Here is a 15,068-nt window from a genome sequence, read left to right as displayed (position 1 = left end):
CGGTACAAGGTGTAACATACTGACGCTACTTTAAATATCGCGAAAACTACCCTCGAAAATAGGCAGTTGGGTAGCTTGGAGCCATCTATAGTCACTGAGGGAGACTTATTAACTCGAATATTGCTGATAGATGTCAGATCGAGCGAGATCAAATTTTAGAGTAACGTATACTTATAATAAAGGTTATGTTTTACAGTGCCACAATATTAAAAATAAACTGATTTTATCACTTTTTTCAAAAACATCTAATAGTTCTCAGTTTGAAAGTGCACTATACCTAAGTACGTTGATTTCTTATTTATTGCTCTATCAACATTTAAAGTTTCCTATTTGTCAAATAATGGAAAAACTGTTTATTTAACTGTTTCAGTTTCGGGAAACATGTCTTCATGGAAGAAAGCTGCAAAAGCATCACAAAAAACTCATCGAGAGAGACATCAACCTGAATCTCGGCAGCATCTGGGTCTCTTAGAGAAAAAGAAAGATTACATTGCTAGAGCTAAAGATTTTCATGAGAAACAGAAAACTATAAAGCTCCTACGTAAGCGTGTCCTCAATAGGAATCCAGATGAATTTTACTTTCATATGATCAACTCTCAAGTTGAGAATGGAATACACAGAGAAAAGGACAAGGATGATACTTCTACACCAGAACAGATACGATTAATGCAAACACAAGATATCCGATATGTTGCTCACAAGAGAAACTTAGAAGCCAAAAAAATAGATAAGCTTCAAAGTCAGTTGCATATGATAGACACTGCAAATGAAACTAAAAATAAACATATCTTCTTTCTTGATGATTCAAAGGAGGTCAAAAACTTTGATCTAGCACAAAGATTGGATACTCATCCAGCACTATTATCTAGGCGTACAAACAGACCCAAGTTGAGTAGACTGAAGACCATGAAGTTACCAGAGTTAGATGACACTGCATTAAGTAAGATAGAACAGAAAAAGCACATGGCTTATAAGGAACTCCAGAAACGAATTGACAGAGAAAGAGAACTGACTGTTGTGCAGCAGAAATTGGAAATGCAAGGTGCATTGAAAGATAAAAAAATTACTAAACCAAAATTAATACGTTCAGGCACCAAAGATTCTGCTCCTATATATAAATGGAAATTTGAAAGGAAACGATAATTGATTAGTTATATTTAAAATGTCTTTTTAATAAACGCTATTTTAAAAAATAAATTGATTTATAAATTTTTTAATCAAATCTTGCCACAACTATAATTTCTATCTACTATTTCCTATCTTTTTTTAGCTATAGTTTGTGTTCAATCAATATCCATAATCGCGGTCGTCACATTTCCTGGTACTGTTATTATCTCTACATCTAAAGTGGTTTCTTCTGTTTCCATTTCAATCTTCATTATTGTCGTTGTTTTCATAGTTGTTGCCATAGTTGTTGCCATAGTTGTTGCCATAGTTGTTGCCATAGTTGTTGCCATACTTGTTGCCATAGTTGTTGCCATTGTCATTTGGCTAGAAGTCATCGATGTCGTCATGGTCTTCATAGTCGTAGTACTCGTTCCTCCAGTTCCATTTGTCACCTGTATTGTGCCGTTACTTGCCATCATGGGCAACTCAGTTGATATACTAACACAATCGTAATTTAGTTCCCATAGTCGTTTTTTAGTGAATATATCCAGTCGAAGGCAAGCTGTGATCGATCTGTTAATAAAATGAAAAAAATTGAAGACTATGTTTAGCTAATAATTAATTATATTAAATCGAACCTAGGAAATTGATTAAGCTCCAAAACGTTAACACAAGCAGATGAAAAAAGGCATCCTGGAACATTAGCGCAAAATTTCAATGGTTTATAATCTGTAAAAAAACAGAGTTTGAATTAAAAAATTGGACGATACGTTAAAGAAGGGATCGTATTCATTGAAATTGCATATTACCTGTGATGAGTATGGTTTTTATAATATCAGAGTTTAGTCTAACATCGATTTTCAGCCCGTCCTTTAGATAGGTAAATCGGACGCAAACTGTAAAAGACACGTTAAAAAATTTAAAAAACAGAGACAAAAAATAAAGTAAAAACTGGTATGGAGAAGAATTTTACGAACTTACGATTTTTTTGAGCTTTAGTATAAAATATGGTAACACTTTGGCAACACAAGCACGAATAAAGCATCGGACAGTTGCAACTTTTCTGAAGGGTTGAAATAGCTCTATAGTTCACAAATCCTCTTGGTATCAGCGCACCTAATAAATATTTCGTATTACATACATTTAGTTGCTTAAAAAAGAATTAAATGTTAAGAAAGATAAAAAACGTACCTTCTCCAACAGCACCACAGCATTTAAAAGATAAGGACCAAAATAAAATCAGGACACTGTACACTATGGAACTCATGCTTGGAATATTTCAATGCACTTTTTCACTCAGGTACATTCCCAATTCTGTTGCATTACAAGTCGCCCACGATTGTACCGACTAGCATCGACAATTGGTGTTCCACTAAACAATACGATGCGGTTTGTTCTCGGGTCAGCGATCTCACTTTGCAGGATGTAATTGTCAAGGTGTAATGTAACAAAAAACAACTTTCTAATACATGTTTTCATTGCATTCACAAAGTCTATATAGGATGCACCGCTACATATTACTTTTTACTACGCAGAGAGCCTAAACTTCTAGTTCATATTTATACAAGGAACATTCATAATCTTTACCAACATCTTATTCTTTTATAAATAATGCTTTATTGTACAGTTTAATGAAATAATTAATAAATAATAAAATCACCTGAGTTTCATAATTAATAAAGTGTACACTAATTAGTCAGACACGTTGCAATTTCACTAGCAACGCACAATTGTACTGTTCAGTAGATCGAGTTGCTCACAAACAGGGACTTAGATTTCAGTTCAGTAATCAAGTAAATCGTCGTCATCGTCGTCATCATCATTGTCGTAATCATAATCATCCTCATCCTCATCGGCGTCGTCATCACCTGGCAAGAATTCTATTTGACCTAATCCACCTCCGTCCTCTGGTTTCACGTGGGCAAGGCCATTGGCACCGAATCTAATGCAATCAAGTCCGACCTGCAAATACACGAATTATCCGTGAAATAAAGAAAAACATTCATTCCACAGGATCAAAGGATTTAAAGGACTTACTTTGAACATTGTAGTCTCCGCAAATTTTCCCTCCATATTAACGCACAAGTGAATATTTCTACCTTGGAAATATATGTTGTAGAACCTGACACATGCTTTAACTACTGGTATTCGCGGGACTGGAACACATATTGGTCGAGGGTTCTTTCCTGAAATATTGTAAGATTTATAGTAGGATTTGTCTAGATTCCCTACAAACACGTGTTTTCATCGTCAACTTACCAGAGACACTTCTCGTATACAGGACCCTATCATTCATCGAAATCTTCGCTGTGAAACTGAACTCGTCCGGGTCATAGGTCACGTTCACACAAGCCTTTTGTTTCCAGGTGTCGTATAAAATTCTGGAGCAACAGCTACAGACACCTCCGCCACACTGACAGGGACCCTGCCTCGTCGCAGTTAATTGGTTTGTGTTCGAACTGGAGTTTGTCGTTTGCTTCAGCAACTCTTGTAACTTCTCCATATTCTTCCTGTCTTTATCCTTCGACGATATTGAACCATTTTTGTTCACAGGAATTTTTCCCGAGTTAATGGCTGTTCTATTAATCCGCTGCGAGGATTCTTGAGCAAGAAAAGCAAAAAAGAGTAGCCAGTAGATGGTCCTCATTATATGCCCTTGATCTTGAACTCAGTTGCGTCGGGAGGACATCTTCATCGAGTGTAGCTTGTTGGACGATCGAAACTCGACTGGTCAGGTAACGGATATCTTGGTCTGACCTCGTTTTGCGGAGAAATTTAGGTTTGGCTTGGGGCTGCTCATTCGCGTTTTATTTTCTAGCTTGTCTTCAAGGTAAACCGATCAAGGAAAAAGAAACGTTAGAGGAGGATGCTGCGCGCTATTGAAAGTAGATTCACTTCAAAAACTCTGTCCCATACGATTCGTACAGAACAGCATTTATTTAAATATACTGATATCAGCCTCGATTTCAATAATTTATAAAATCACTTAACTTACAATACTTATTTACAATAATACATAAATACAAGTATATAAATATCAATTGTATATAATTAAAATTAAATGATTTTTTCGAAGTCTTAGAATTAAATAATAATGTAAATTTTGATGCTCATGACCATTACAATTTGAGCTGTCCAATTTGCGCTTCCTCTTCTGGACTCAACGTTGATGTGTAATTTACATACACCTCGAGATCCTGCTGCTCGAAATCCACCTCGTCGTACACTTCCGGCTCGCTCACTTCAGGCTTGCTTTCTAGAGCTGGTTTGCTTTCTTCTGGTTTCGCTTGCGAATTGGGCTCAGCCTCTTCTCCAGGTTTCATCCAGGTGATCCCATCCACGCCCATTTTCACGCAGTTGAAGTGCAATATCAGAATCGGTTGACCAATAATTCGGGTTTCTAAGTCGATGCAAGCATGTAGATTCTTGCCAGCGGTGTAGATGTCGAACAAGCGAACACAGAAGCTCACAAAAGGCAGAACAGGCGCCGGGGTACACAGTGGTGGAGGATTTTTAGCTACGAAAAATCAATTTTTTATAAAAAGGTAGTTCCTCCAAAAAATATCTGATCAACTTTTTCAATTGTTTACAAATATCAATGAGCACTCACCAGAGATAGAATTGGTGTAGATTTCCCTCTCATTCATGCTTAATACGATCTTAAGGGCAAACTCGGAGGGATCGTAAACGAATTTGGTACACGCGCGACGATCGAAGTGTATCGCCGTTAGATTAATTCCAGCGCAGCAATTACAGATGAGGCCATCGCAAAGACATGACAAACCACGAAATGCAATCCTGGCTATCTCCGGATCCCTGCCAGAGTCTTCAAATTCTGCTTTTAATCCGACTCCAGTCTCCGGATTGTAATAAGACGCGTTATACTTGGCAATGTCTGGTCACATTTAACAGAAATATTAAAAAAATGTACAAGTGGAATGAAAATGATGTTTAGTAGCTTTTTAATACCTATGTGATGTTTTCTACGATGCAACGTTGCGCTACAGATGTTCTGTATTGTAAGGAACAATAGGAAGGTGTACAACACTTTAGACAACATGATGCTGTGAAACCAGGGTCACGGAAGAACGTCTATCGTCGATGAGTGCTGATCGAAGACTGAAATTAGGCTGCGTTCTGTACAGGCCAAGATGTCCCAGCTCATTAATATGCATAAGCTTTCCATAGAAAGTGAGACCGAGGGGACTTCACGTGACAATTAGGATATAACTGTATACTTGTTTTTTTACAGTTTTTCAAAAATAGCAATTTAATTATTTTTCGAAAATTGTTATTGTACTTTGACTTTTCCTAATTTTTTTCAGTAATGTTGTAACTTAAATACTAATAGCTATTTTTTGTTGTCTCTATAACAATACTTTGAATTACTCAGATTTATTGTATTTTTTACGTATGTGTGAATACTCGTAATAGGGGGATAAGTAATATCTCTGTGAAAGTACACATTTATTTACTTCGTTTAATTACAGTTTCAATAAATTAATTAAATAAGTATATATAAATATGTGGTCCATCATAAATAACATTAAATTAATCGAGCAATTCGATATGGCTGAGGTCGCAGACAATGTTCACAACTCATCTGATCATTTTCGATCCCCGTACATTCTTTCTTATATCGGTAACAACATAACAAAAATAAAGAAAAAAGAAAGTAGTCATCAGTCTCCACATTTCTTAATCTATCCAACAACCTTTTGATCTAACAAAATTGTACAACAATAAATAGAAAAACTTTGCCTAGTTAACCTTCCGGCGGATACGAAAAAACCTCATCTTCAGAATTTCAATTATTCTATGACTGGCATGAGAACAGATGTAAACGAGACTCAAAACCTCATAACTTTGCTCTGACGACCGCTTCTCGAGTGCCTACTCCTTGCCAAAAGTCCAGTTAGACCGAGTCCATAATCATCATCATCGTCAGAGTCGTTTGCCTGATCGTTCTTCTTCACTTTACGCTTCTTTCCACCCTCTTTCTCGTCATAGACAAGTGCGCTAATTACTGCATCCTCTGCCTCGTCGTCATCGTCATCCAGATCCTCGACTTCTTCAGCTTTTTCATCCTCGTCCTCAGCTTCGTGCTCCTTCTCATCCTCATCCTCGTCTTCCTCCTCGTCATTCTCCTTCTCATCGTCATCATCATCTTCCAAAATCTCGTCATCCTCGTCGTCATCATCGACCAGGTCATCTGCCAAGATATCGACGTCATCGTCACCTTTCACCGGTTTCCTCAATGGCTTCTTTTTCTTGTTCACCTCGCTTTCGATCGCGTTGATGCTGCTGCCCGTGACAGTAGGCTTCTTTTTGCTCGCTTCCTGCACGCTCAGTTTCTTTGTCGGCACTTTGGCAGGCTTCGCAAACGAGGCTATTTTATTAGAAGCCTCGGTTACGATTTCTTCGGCTTCGTTCACGGTTGTATCAGTGGCAGTGAACTCGTCACCGTCATTCTCCGTGTTTTCCTCCTCCTCTGCGCCCGACGATTGAATGTCCTCGTTATCTTCTTCGTCGACAGCCGCTGCATTGTTCTCAGCGGTCGATACGTCGTAAGATTCCAAGGGCGACACGGACGTTGGCTTCGTAAGAATCGGGATCGTGAACTGAAGAAGGGGCGCGGCAGTGGTGACCTTTGGTTTCTTCGTGCTAGTTTCCTCTTCACCTGTTATGATATCCAGCAGAGCCCCGAACCCGAGGACATCCTCGTCGTCATCGTCTTCGTCTTCTTCTGTCGAGGAATTCGGAACCGAGTTGTTTAACGTCGCGTTTCCAGCACTGTCGTCGTCGTCATCGTCATCCTCATCAGAACCCAAACCGAAGAAGTCTTCGTCATCGTCATCTTCTTGGACTTCCTGTTCGATTACTGGTAGTGGCTCTGCTGGGCGCAGCTTTAGACCATCAGGACCGAATCTGAAAGAAATGATAATTTTTTAATTTTTGGAGGGGAGATATGATTAGAAAAAATATATGCTTGTGAACTCGAATGTGTTTATCACCTGAAACAACTAACGCGTAAGCTAGCTTCGAGTTCAGTCGCTGACTGCAGTTCGAGTCCCAAACAAGCTTTGAAATGATTCTTGACGTCACGTTGGATCGAGTAAATCCTGCCACAGAATTTCGTGAATCCTCCTGGTAATGGGACGCACACTGGTTTGGGGTTCCTTCCTGAAAAGTTATTAAGTGATCGTATGTGTTATTGGTTGGCCACCTGGATCTATGTTTTTAGAAAACGCATTCCTATATTTGACCGTTTAATATATGCAAGACTTTCACCTTGACGTTTGATACAGTCATAAAATTGACTGGGCTACGCCTATGCGTTATGAATATTTTTGCTCTGACGTAGAACTCGGTTTTTAGAGCACACATTTTCGAAGGGAAATCGATGGTTTGTTATAGGGGACCTCAAATGAGAAAATGGCTATATACCGCGTGCCAATTTGGTGAAAGTCGAATTGCGTTTCTTGAATTCAAAGGGGATCCTTTCAAGCATAATTGAGTAATTAACATATCTTCCACAGAAATAGTCTTTTAAGACACGCCAAAGGCTTTTAAGGAAGAGGAAATTGCGTATAATTTAAGAAGATATTTCTGACGTTATTTCAATTTTGAAAAACTTCGTACTTACCACTCACGATGGTGCTAGTTAATATGTTATCACCAAAGCTCAACTGAACCGCCAAATTGTCCCCTTGCAGGTACTGCAAGGATGCGCATCCTAGAACAAAGAGTACAATCAACTTACCTACAACCTCTTTAGGAAAAACAAGTGTAACGCAACGTGAATTAACTTATTTCTTTGTCTGTTATGCTTTCTAGCAGCCGCGTTCTATTACCTCCAATTAAGTTACACAACAATTACCTGGCCCCTGCAGCTGTACCAGAGGTATATGGAAGTCCCTGCAACAGTTGCATATATTTTCGTTGCAAGTGCAGTATCTATTAACACTGTCAGCTGCTTGCTTTAGCGACAACGTTGAAATTCCAACGTTAGTCTGCTTGGAACCACTCGCAGAATTCCTAATCGCTCGTTCTTCTGATGGATTCGGATCTGCAAGAGAGTAGCAATCTAATTTTCTGTTTTCTAAGCTTCGTTGTAAAAAAGTGGAGAGTGCGATACAACTAATTTATACAGATTACGAACAGAATTTTAAAGAAATTTCTAAGGAGAAAACATAAAAGAGACTGCAATTTCACTAGTTAACATTAGAATGGTAAAATCCTCACCGATGACTCTGCCATAAGCGGCGAACGCGATCAGCAGCAGAATCAGCAACAGCTCGACGACCGTCGACAACCGCATCCTTTCGTCTCTTCTAAAATGCAAATTCAAAAAATACGATAACGTCCCTTGCAATCTCCGCTCTGTATGCAGAACCACAAGTCCATCACTTCCATTATTCCCTCGCAACAGCACAATCGTGTAATCAGTATTCTACAATTTCCCTTACTGTCGCGATTTCGGTGTAGCTCAAAGGAACTACGTTGCATTAAGGACCATTGAAATTCCGCGGATCATGACTGTGACAGTACCATTTATCTCGCGAGATTTACGTGATTCCACCAAGCCACTTTCAACCTACGCTCCTCGTAGCTCGGTGCACTGAAACTCCATTTCACCTCATTCTAAATGCCCTTAATCGTTCTTCTTGTAACCAGTTTGCTCAATTATCTCGAAGTAGACGAATTACCTGGAGCAGCAGGGAAACTAACGGAACGCCGTAGCGTGTCAGCAGATACACCGGATGTGGCGCACCTTGACGAACAATACGGTCCACGTGTTACGCTTGTTAACGACAAAACGCGGGAAAGAGTGAAACGCTGCTGGTTTTCAACCAATCATTTCCAGCACGAGGCATGTGGGAGGAACGATCTTTTCCTCTCGCGGTTTCGGAAGATACACTCGTCAACGTTTCGCGCGAGCCGTGGAACCTTTCGTCTGCTGTAGACCGGTTGACCTAAATCCTGGTCACGGTCAAACACGACTCTCGAGGAGTTCGTTGCTCAACTGGTGCTTCGGTAACGCGATCGAGGAAGCGCATGCTGCTTCGAAACGTGCTTCGATCACCTTTACGGTCGCAGTTACGTGGTCACGTCGCGGGAAACGACGATGACTACGGCGAGGTATGTTCTGAGTGTCCTTCCGGTTCTGATGGGTACCGTTGCGGAAATGTTAATTGCATTGGTTTTTGTCTGACTTTGAGGAGGATTGAAAATGTCAAAGAAGAAATAAAGATTCTAGATAGGGGGAGATAGATTTGTTGATCTAGACGAATATGTGTCCTAGGAAATTGAGGAAGCGTGGATGAGGTGTTTGTAAGTTAGCATGACACCTGCGTCAGAGACCGTAAAAGCGTCGGAGAAACCGGGAAACTGGTAATGTTAGGGAACCAGTACTCACCAGGGAGATTGAGGAAGAATATCCGGTTAAAAAATGTTCTGGAAGCCAGACGATCCTTCGGAAAAGACGTGTCTCTCCTCGTCGCACCCTCCGGCTCTTTTTTCCGACTCTTCGTCTTACGGAGGCCAATGTCTAACTGAAGATGCCGCCCAACTCCCCCCAAGGTTTCTTTAAAAGTCGGTCAAGCCACCACCACCTGCCTCGACTGTCGCTACGATTATTAAGCATTCTAATACGCTCTAGGTAAATACCACAGACGATTCCCCACCAGCAGAGCTCTTTTGGCGATCCAAGGTGTCTCTTCGTCGTGTTCCACGTCGTTTTGACGATAGGCATGCGGAAGCGGTTTTCATCTCTCCTTGAACCTGCGCCATGGCAAAGTACAACCGGAAGAACTGGTGTCAGTTTAGGTTCTCAATGAAAGATTTACTCTCAAGCACTGTCACGATGATTCATCTCACGTGAAATAGTTAAAAGCGTAGATGTTGCATGTAAAAAGGAGGGTGGGGATTTTGGTCTTGAACGTCTTTAAAGTTGATGTACCATGAGTTTCATGATTATTTTTATTTGTGGTAGTGAGTGATAGTATGACTCTCACAAATTCACACACGATCCAACGTAGAAACCCTAATGGCCCCGTTCTAATCGCCAGTCCTACTTCGCTTCAATTTCTGTCGCCATAAAATTATGTCGTACGAAGGTGTTCACGGTGCATCCATAATGAGCTGAACAGAAATTCCTCATTCATCGAACGTGCACTTCGCTTTTACGTCCATGGTACAATTAAAGCTCACGATCAGACTTTTCACCGACCTTCAAAGTGGTCATTGGTCTCTCACACTGCGATCGAATTAGGGTCGAATACCAGCTCCGAGTTGGTCTAATGTACAATCAACTCCTTTTTACGCAGAGATCAATCTTTTTGTCGTTTTTCAAGATTCGCGGACGTGACCAAGACCACTCGCTTAAGAGAGATAAAATTCCCGAAGATTCCAAACGCAACCGTGTTTTGGTGGTTAAGGAGGGGCCTTTCTCCGGTTAGTGGGTCGAAGAAAGTAGTGGCCAAGAGTGGTTTACCTTGGTTAATACTTGCCCGACAGGATGGATATTCCACAATGGAATTCAGACGCTGAGGGATCGCGGAAGCACGGACAATTATTGTCGATGATATACGACTGTCTTTGCTCGCTGTGTATTTTAAGATGAAACGGTCCTCCAGCCTTCTGAACCATCTGACGAGGTTGATGGCAGAAGGATGTGGGTCAGGAAGGGAAACGAGTTTTTACGTAACGTCACGAGATAATCTGTTTGAGAGCTGGAGCCCTCGTTTCGAAACCGTGATCCAATCAGAGGCGATTGGAAGCACGTAAACAGGAAAGGAAATCGAGGATCGATCAAGGGTGTTAATAAATCCTCGTTAACCATGCTCGCTTACTTCTTGCGCTCACTGTACCGTGAAAATAACGATCTTGAATTAATATTATATAATATTCCCCGATGCATCTTGAATGATTATTCATTTGCAAAATAATACCTTTTACCAAGTGTCGAACCATGAATGCAGTCATTCCCCTTGCTTTGCATCCAACCAAGCATACATTCTTGCTTCCGCTTTCGTTGGACGTTCGCCGTGAAAAAAGCGAAGGTATTCGAGGCAAACGGATAGTTGGTCAGACTACTTCTACACAATTCAAATATAATTACCGGGAAACGCCGGAAAAAGGAGAGGAAAAAGTTTCATCTCAACGGCGCTCGTTAAGCTCACGCGTTCGAGCGTACATTACAGTCATTACATCCTATAAATGTCAGGCATCGAGTGTTGTAAAAACTACAGAAGAACAAAAAAAGAATATAAACTCAACATCCGTTCACAAATGCGTATCAAAAATTCAACTTCCTCGACTCCCTTAAAGCTAAATGGAAATTCAATAAAATACACCACAGAAATTTTCACTTTTACCCATCGCGAGTCCCCTAGCGAGCAAAAGGAAGAAGGAAATTCCATGGTGCCGGTAGAGCGATGTAAATTATCAAAGGAAACGAGAAAAAGGAAATGCTTTTACTGGCGCGCTATAAACGGTACCCAACATCGTCATCCGAAAAGAAGAACACCTGGTTTTTGTCGAGACTGCGGCCCCAGTCCAACCACGGAGATGGGACAGCCGCTGAAGTCTTGGTACCAGGTTGCCGAAGGAGGTCACCCGGTCACCCAGATGAGGTTCCTTGCCCGTTGTTACCTCCGCACCTCGGCCAATGGCGTGGCACCTCATCGTCGCCGTGGCCAATCCTGTCGCCAGTTTTCGTGCCGACCGCCAACCGATCGCCGATCCGAGACCCGCGCCCGGCTTTGTGCCCAGATTTAAGCTTCTTCCTTGCTGGGCAGGATCTCCAGCTTCGTCTTCACCGAATCCTTTTGACAGTTCCGACGGTGTGCTTCCCTGCCGCGATTCATCGGATCTCCACGCGAGGATCGTTCGTCTGTTCGGAATAAGATCCGTCGAAAATCACGGGAAAAGACGCGATGGCTGTGAGGTCCACGATCCTGGTGCTGCTGACCACCGCGGTTGTCGTGGTGTCTTCGGCTGGATTTCTCGGTGAGCAAGATCAGTTACGCTCCCGTGGAAACGTTCCTCGCGGTTTTTCCTACGATCCGACCTCGTGCTTCTCCCTATACGGAGCAGGGCGAACGCAGGTGTCAGAATCGAGGCGCGTTCTTAGACAGACACATGTGGGTAAACAAACGAGCGTTAATTGCATGCTAATCGCGGCCTTCTTCCGGAGGGCGGCTCGCTCCGATATTTGACATCGCTCTGTGCGTGGCGCTTGCTCGAGATCCTTTTTCCTTGTGCTTTTACATTCCATTACTGCTCTGATTAACGATCCTTTCTTGCTCATTTGTTTAGCGAATAGACTTTGAATTCAGGTTTATCAGTCGTGACTTGCCCCAGTAAAGCGAGAAAGTCCGCGGACGTCATTCTGAGTCATCGCCGCGGCACACTTATCCACGCGCGTTTCGTTCACCGTTGAGGAGAGTGTAGTTTTTTGAAGGAAGTAACGGAGGAAAGTCGAAATTGTGTCAACTCGTCGAGAGAAAACTCGAGAACGTCGACGTGTCAGAACGATGAAAAGCGCCCATGATTTTTTCCATTGACTTTCGATCGACGACTTTCGTTTCGTTCCAATTTCTCTTCTCGAGTTTCTCTTATGGCGCCAACTGTTTCCCCTGGACAGAGACGCTGCTCTCCTGGGATCTGCCAGACGCTGTGGGAAGATCGACCACGCCGCAGTCGCAATGTCTCTGCCAGACTACCAATTGTTTGTGCTGCGTCGATCTCAATCTGACGGCGACGATCGACCTGGGTGGGCCAGCCTGCATCAACGTCAAGCAGAAGGAAGAAAATGTCACGTTGAATTTAAGCTACGGTGACAATCCCGTGCACAATGCCACCATTAAGATTGGTGAGGAACATTCCTTATTTTTTTGAGTTCAAGTTGGATTCCCGAAAGAATTTTAAAAACTGGAATCACATTTTGGGACAACGAATCCCATCCTGTAAAAGATATGCTCACGTTAAAACCTCTCTCAGATTATAAGAAAATGTAAATTTAAGCATTAGAAGGTTTCAAGTACCTTAGGTGAAAATTCGCAATTTTTCCCAGCCGAAGCAGCCAACAAGCCAACATGTATGAATCTGCTGTCAGACCTGGCGCAAATATGCGCGAAATTCGCGTCGATCAAGCAAGGCGATACAGGGTACGACGGGTGTATAGTAATCGAGCCTGCATTGCTGGGTACACCGCAGGCTACCTACCACATGGGATGCTTCAATTTCAATCAAGTCGTGCGGCAAATCGAAGTCTCTGCGTGAGTATAGCCCTGAAAACGTTGCAAGACCAGTGTTCCGTGTACACACAGAACGTGTATCCGATTACGTCAGGTACCATCATCACGGATGATATGATCCTCTTGAACTCACGCTTAATCTGCTGTATTTCAAGCAAGAGGATTTTCCTTGCTAATGTCGCTTTAATGCAATCCATTCGCAGCATCACGGAGACGACAGAGACCACCGAGAATTCAGAAGAGGAAGAAGACCCACTGAACACCGAGGAACTGATCGCAGCGGTGACAGCCAGCGCGGAGCAAGGTATAGCTCTCTTTTCTCAGTGGCTGGGCCTCAACCTGAACCCGAAGCTGAACCTGACTGGCAAGAGCAACCACCCGGAGGCTAACCAGCGACCGATCGCGTCTACAACTTCTAGGTCAGCCCGTGCTCATTGGGACCAGGAGAAGACGAATGACGAACGATTCAAACAATTGTTGAGCGCGCAGGACAATGTCCTGAAGGGTTCGGCGACGATTGGTCGATCGATCGGAGCTGAAACGACATTCGTTTACTCGAAACCCCCCGGGCTATTGTCTGAGAAGAGCTCGGACGAGAAGAGGGTAGACAGCGTCCCTCAACACCTGGCCACAGTGCCTACAGAGTCTAGACGAGGTGGCAGGGCATACAACATTCATCAACACGTCAATGAGATCTGAGAGCGTTCGTTTCCCTTCGATACGATCGATCGAGGATGAAAAATTATAAAACCGTAGAGTTTAGGGTACCGCACCGTAGACTGTATTCCCTATGACGAGTTAGGCAGAGGTATTAACGTTCTCTTTTCTTTTTATATCTTTTCCCCTTGCTACTATCGATTCGAGCAAGACCCTGTCGATTATTGTTACCTATCGAAAGAATCCCAGCTATTTAATTAGGAAAATCTGGCGAACGGCTGCGCTTTGCCAAACAAAACGGTACAAGAGTATCGTTCATTTGTTTCGAGGCGGCTGACAAGTCGAATATGTTTTGTGTCAGTTCCCGTCAGAATGATCTCTCGCAATTGTGATCGTCTTTCATTTCGTCGCCGTGAAGATTTGTTTCGTTGCTGCTTCTAGTTGACTGGAGATACGAAATCTTCTGTAATAATTGCACGCGTTTCGCTTAAAACAAGCAGGATACCAATTGGTGAGAGCATGGTGAACATGTTGATCAGGGGAACGCCGATTCCATAATACGAAGTATTTATTTGTTTTTTCGACCCCGCACAGTAGACATAAAAGTACAGTAACATTTTCGAAATCGCTTGTACGCGGCAACGTCGAGTTGCGCTTAACATTTACTAATTTCTAGTGTTTTCCAATTAAACAAAAATAAACTTCCCAGGTTTTTACAGAGACGTGTAGATTGCATACGTCCGTGGATCATGATGGATCACGGAATGACTTTGCGGAACATCTGGCAGAATGAACCATTGATTCGAGTGTTCCCCAATCGGGCAGAGCAAAACAAAGAGCTAATCGCAAGTTCCTTCTAATCCAATCACTGATGCGTAAATTTACCTACTGGTGGATATTTTTGTAATCGTACATTGTAGCATCGTCGTAAAGAGGAAGATTAATAAAACCAAAAACAAAGGGTTCAATTCGTTTCGTTCATTCTGCCTTCCCCTTTCCACTTTGTCTCGTTTGATGAATTTTGCACAGTCATTGGAAGTC

General features: G+C 42.2%; 6 protein-coding genes across 7 annotated transcripts; 2 read left to right on the top strand and 4 right to left on the bottom strand.

The window, feature by feature from the left end:
* The first annotated feature begins 155 nt into the window (after positions 1 to 155).
* On the top strand, positions 156 to 1,214 carry LOC143180593 (putative U3 small nucleolar RNA-associated protein 11). Its single transcript, XM_076380443.1, has 2 exons — positions 156 to 281; positions 371 to 1,214. Exon 2 carries the CDS (start codon positions 382 to 384, stop codon positions 1,141 to 1,143), a length of 762 nt encoding a protein of 253 aa, XP_076236558.1. The 5' UTR covers positions 156 to 281; positions 371 to 381; the 3' UTR covers positions 1,144 to 1,214.
* Positions 1,215 to 1,283: 69 nt separating this feature from the next.
* Positions 1,284 to 2,160, bottom strand: LOC143180811 (uncharacterized). The gene is made up of 5 exons (XM_076380787.1): positions 2,089 to 2,160; positions 1,917 to 2,003; positions 1,746 to 1,836; positions 1,467 to 1,680; positions 1,284 to 1,373 (listed from the first exon to the last, which is right to left on the bottom strand). Exons 1-5 carry the CDS (start codon positions 2,150 to 2,152, stop codon positions 1,284 to 1,286), a joined length of 546 nt encoding a protein of 181 aa, XP_076236902.1. The 5' UTR covers positions 2,153 to 2,160.
* Positions 2,161 to 2,854: 694 nt separating this feature from the next.
* LOC143180978 (uncharacterized) lies at positions 2,855 to 3,827 on the bottom strand. The gene is made up of 3 exons (XM_076381079.1): positions 3,367 to 3,827; positions 3,145 to 3,293; positions 2,855 to 3,069 (listed from the first exon to the last, which is right to left on the bottom strand). Exons 1-3 carry the CDS (start codon positions 3,752 to 3,754, stop codon positions 2,890 to 2,892), a joined length of 717 nt encoding a protein of 238 aa, XP_076237194.1. The 5' UTR covers positions 3,755 to 3,827; the 3' UTR covers positions 2,855 to 2,889.
* Positions 3,828 to 4,061: 234 nt separating this feature from the next.
* Positions 4,062 to 5,366, bottom strand: LOC143180979 (uncharacterized). Its single transcript, XM_076381080.1, has 3 exons — positions 5,077 to 5,366; positions 4,718 to 5,002; positions 4,062 to 4,624 (listed from the first exon to the last, which is right to left on the bottom strand). Exons 1-3 carry the CDS (start codon positions 5,165 to 5,167, stop codon positions 4,227 to 4,229), a joined length of 774 nt encoding a protein of 257 aa, XP_076237195.1. The 5' UTR covers positions 5,168 to 5,366; the 3' UTR covers positions 4,062 to 4,226.
* Positions 5,367 to 5,425: 59 nt separating this feature from the next.
* LOC143180260 (uncharacterized) lies at positions 5,426 to 9,710 on the bottom strand. 2 transcript variants are annotated; one of them, XM_076379859.1, is made up of 6 exons: positions 9,527 to 9,710; positions 8,353 to 8,441; positions 7,988 to 8,176; positions 7,754 to 7,843; positions 7,122 to 7,290; positions 5,426 to 7,035 (listed from the first exon to the last, which is right to left on the bottom strand). In XM_076379859.1, exons 2-6 carry the CDS (start codon positions 8,426 to 8,428, stop codon positions 5,958 to 5,960), a joined length of 1,602 nt encoding a protein of 533 aa, XP_076235974.1. In that variant the 5' UTR covers positions 8,429 to 8,441; positions 9,527 to 9,710; the 3' UTR covers positions 5,426 to 5,957. The 2 variants fall into 2 exon arrangements, with proteins under 2 accessions (XP_076235974.1, XP_076235975.1); XM_076379860.1 differs by lacking the exon at positions 9,527 to 9,710 and adding an exon at positions 8,659 to 8,672.
* Positions 9,711 to 12,047: 2,337 nt separating this feature from the next.
* Positions 12,048 to 14,069, top strand: LOC143180835 (uncharacterized). The gene is made up of 4 exons (XM_076380831.1): positions 12,048 to 12,120; positions 12,758 to 12,985; positions 13,187 to 13,391; positions 13,574 to 14,069. Exons 1-4 carry the CDS (start codon positions 12,048 to 12,050, stop codon positions 14,067 to 14,069), a joined length of 1,002 nt encoding a protein of 333 aa, XP_076236946.1.
* The last annotated feature ends 999 nt before the right edge of the window (positions 14,070 to 15,068 follow it).

Source organism: Calliopsis andreniformis, chromosome 6 (genome assembly GCF_051401765.1).
Source record: "Calliopsis andreniformis isolate RMS-2024a chromosome 6, iyCalAndr_principal, whole genome shotgun sequence".
Lineage (NCBI taxonomy): Eukaryota > Metazoa > Arthropoda > Insecta > Hymenoptera > Andrenidae > Calliopsis > Calliopsis andreniformis.
The sequence above is the reverse complement of the archived record's forward strand: the minus strand, read 5'-3'. Positions and strand labels throughout refer to the sequence as shown.

Excerpts from the sequence above, each read along its gene's own strand:
- LOC143180593 (XM_076380443.1), top strand. The coding sequence starts at position 382 with ATGTCTTCATGGAAGAAAGCTGCAAAAGCATCACAAAAAACTCATCGA.
- LOC143180811 (XM_076380787.1), bottom strand. The coding sequence starts at position 2,152 with ATGCTTTATTCGTGCTTGTGTTGCCAAAGTGTTACCATATTTTATACT. Across the intron at positions 1,681-1,745 it reads GAGCTTAATCAATTTCCTAG|ATCGATCACAGCTTGCCTTC; the intron begins GTTCGATTTAAT and ends TTTTATTAACAG. Across the intron at positions 1,374-1,466 it reads TGACAATGGCAACAACTATG|ATTGAAATGGAAACAGAAGA; the intron begins GCAACAAGTATG and ends ACAATAATGAAG.
- LOC143180978 (XM_076381079.1), bottom strand. The coding sequence starts at position 3,754 with ATGAGGACCATCTACTGGCTACTCTTTTTTGCTTTTCTTGCTCAAGAA. Across the intron at positions 3,294-3,366 it reads GTATACGAGAAGTGTCTCTG|GAAAGAACCCTCGACCAATA; the intron begins GTAAGTTGACGA and ends ACAATATTTCAG. Across the intron at positions 3,070-3,144 it reads CGGAGACTACAATGTTCAAA|GTCGGACTTGATTGCATTAG; the intron begins GTAAGTCCTTTA and ends GTGTATTTGCAG.
- LOC143180979 (XM_076381080.1), bottom strand. The coding sequence starts at position 5,167 with ATGTTGTCTAAAGTGTTGTACACCTTCCTATTGTTCCTTACAATACAG. Across the intron at positions 5,003-5,076 it reads TCGTAGAAAACATCACATAG|ACATTGCCAAGTATAACGCG; the intron begins GTATTAAAAAGC and ends AAATGTGACCAG. Across the intron at positions 4,625-4,717 it reads CTACACCAATTCTATCTCTG|CTAAAAATCCTCCACCACTG; the intron begins GTGAGTGCTCAT and ends GATTTTTCGTAG.
- LOC143180260 (XM_076379859.1), bottom strand. The coding sequence starts at position 8,428 with ATGCGGTTGTCGACGGTCGTCGAGCTGTTGCTGATTCTGCTGCTGATC. Across the intron at positions 8,177-8,352 it reads CGCTTATGGCAGAGTCATCG|ATCCGAATCCATCAGAAGAA; the intron begins GTGAGGATTTTA and ends ACTCTCTTGCAG. Across the intron at positions 7,291-7,753 it reads AACTAGCACCATCGTGAGTG|GAAGGAACCCCAAACCAGTG; the intron begins GTAAGTACGAAG and ends ATAACTTTTCAG.
- LOC143180835 (XM_076380831.1), top strand. The coding sequence starts at position 12,048 with ATGGCTGTGAGGTCCACGATCCTGGTGCTGCTGACCACCGCGGTTGTC. Across the intron at positions 12,121-12,757 it reads GTCTTCGGCTGGATTTCTCG|AGACGCTGCTCTCCTGGGAT; the intron begins GTGAGCAAGATC and ends TCCCCTGGACAG. Across the intron at positions 12,986-13,186 it reads CAATGCCACCATTAAGATTG|CCGAAGCAGCCAACAAGCCA; the intron begins GTGAGGAACATT and ends AATTTTTCCCAG.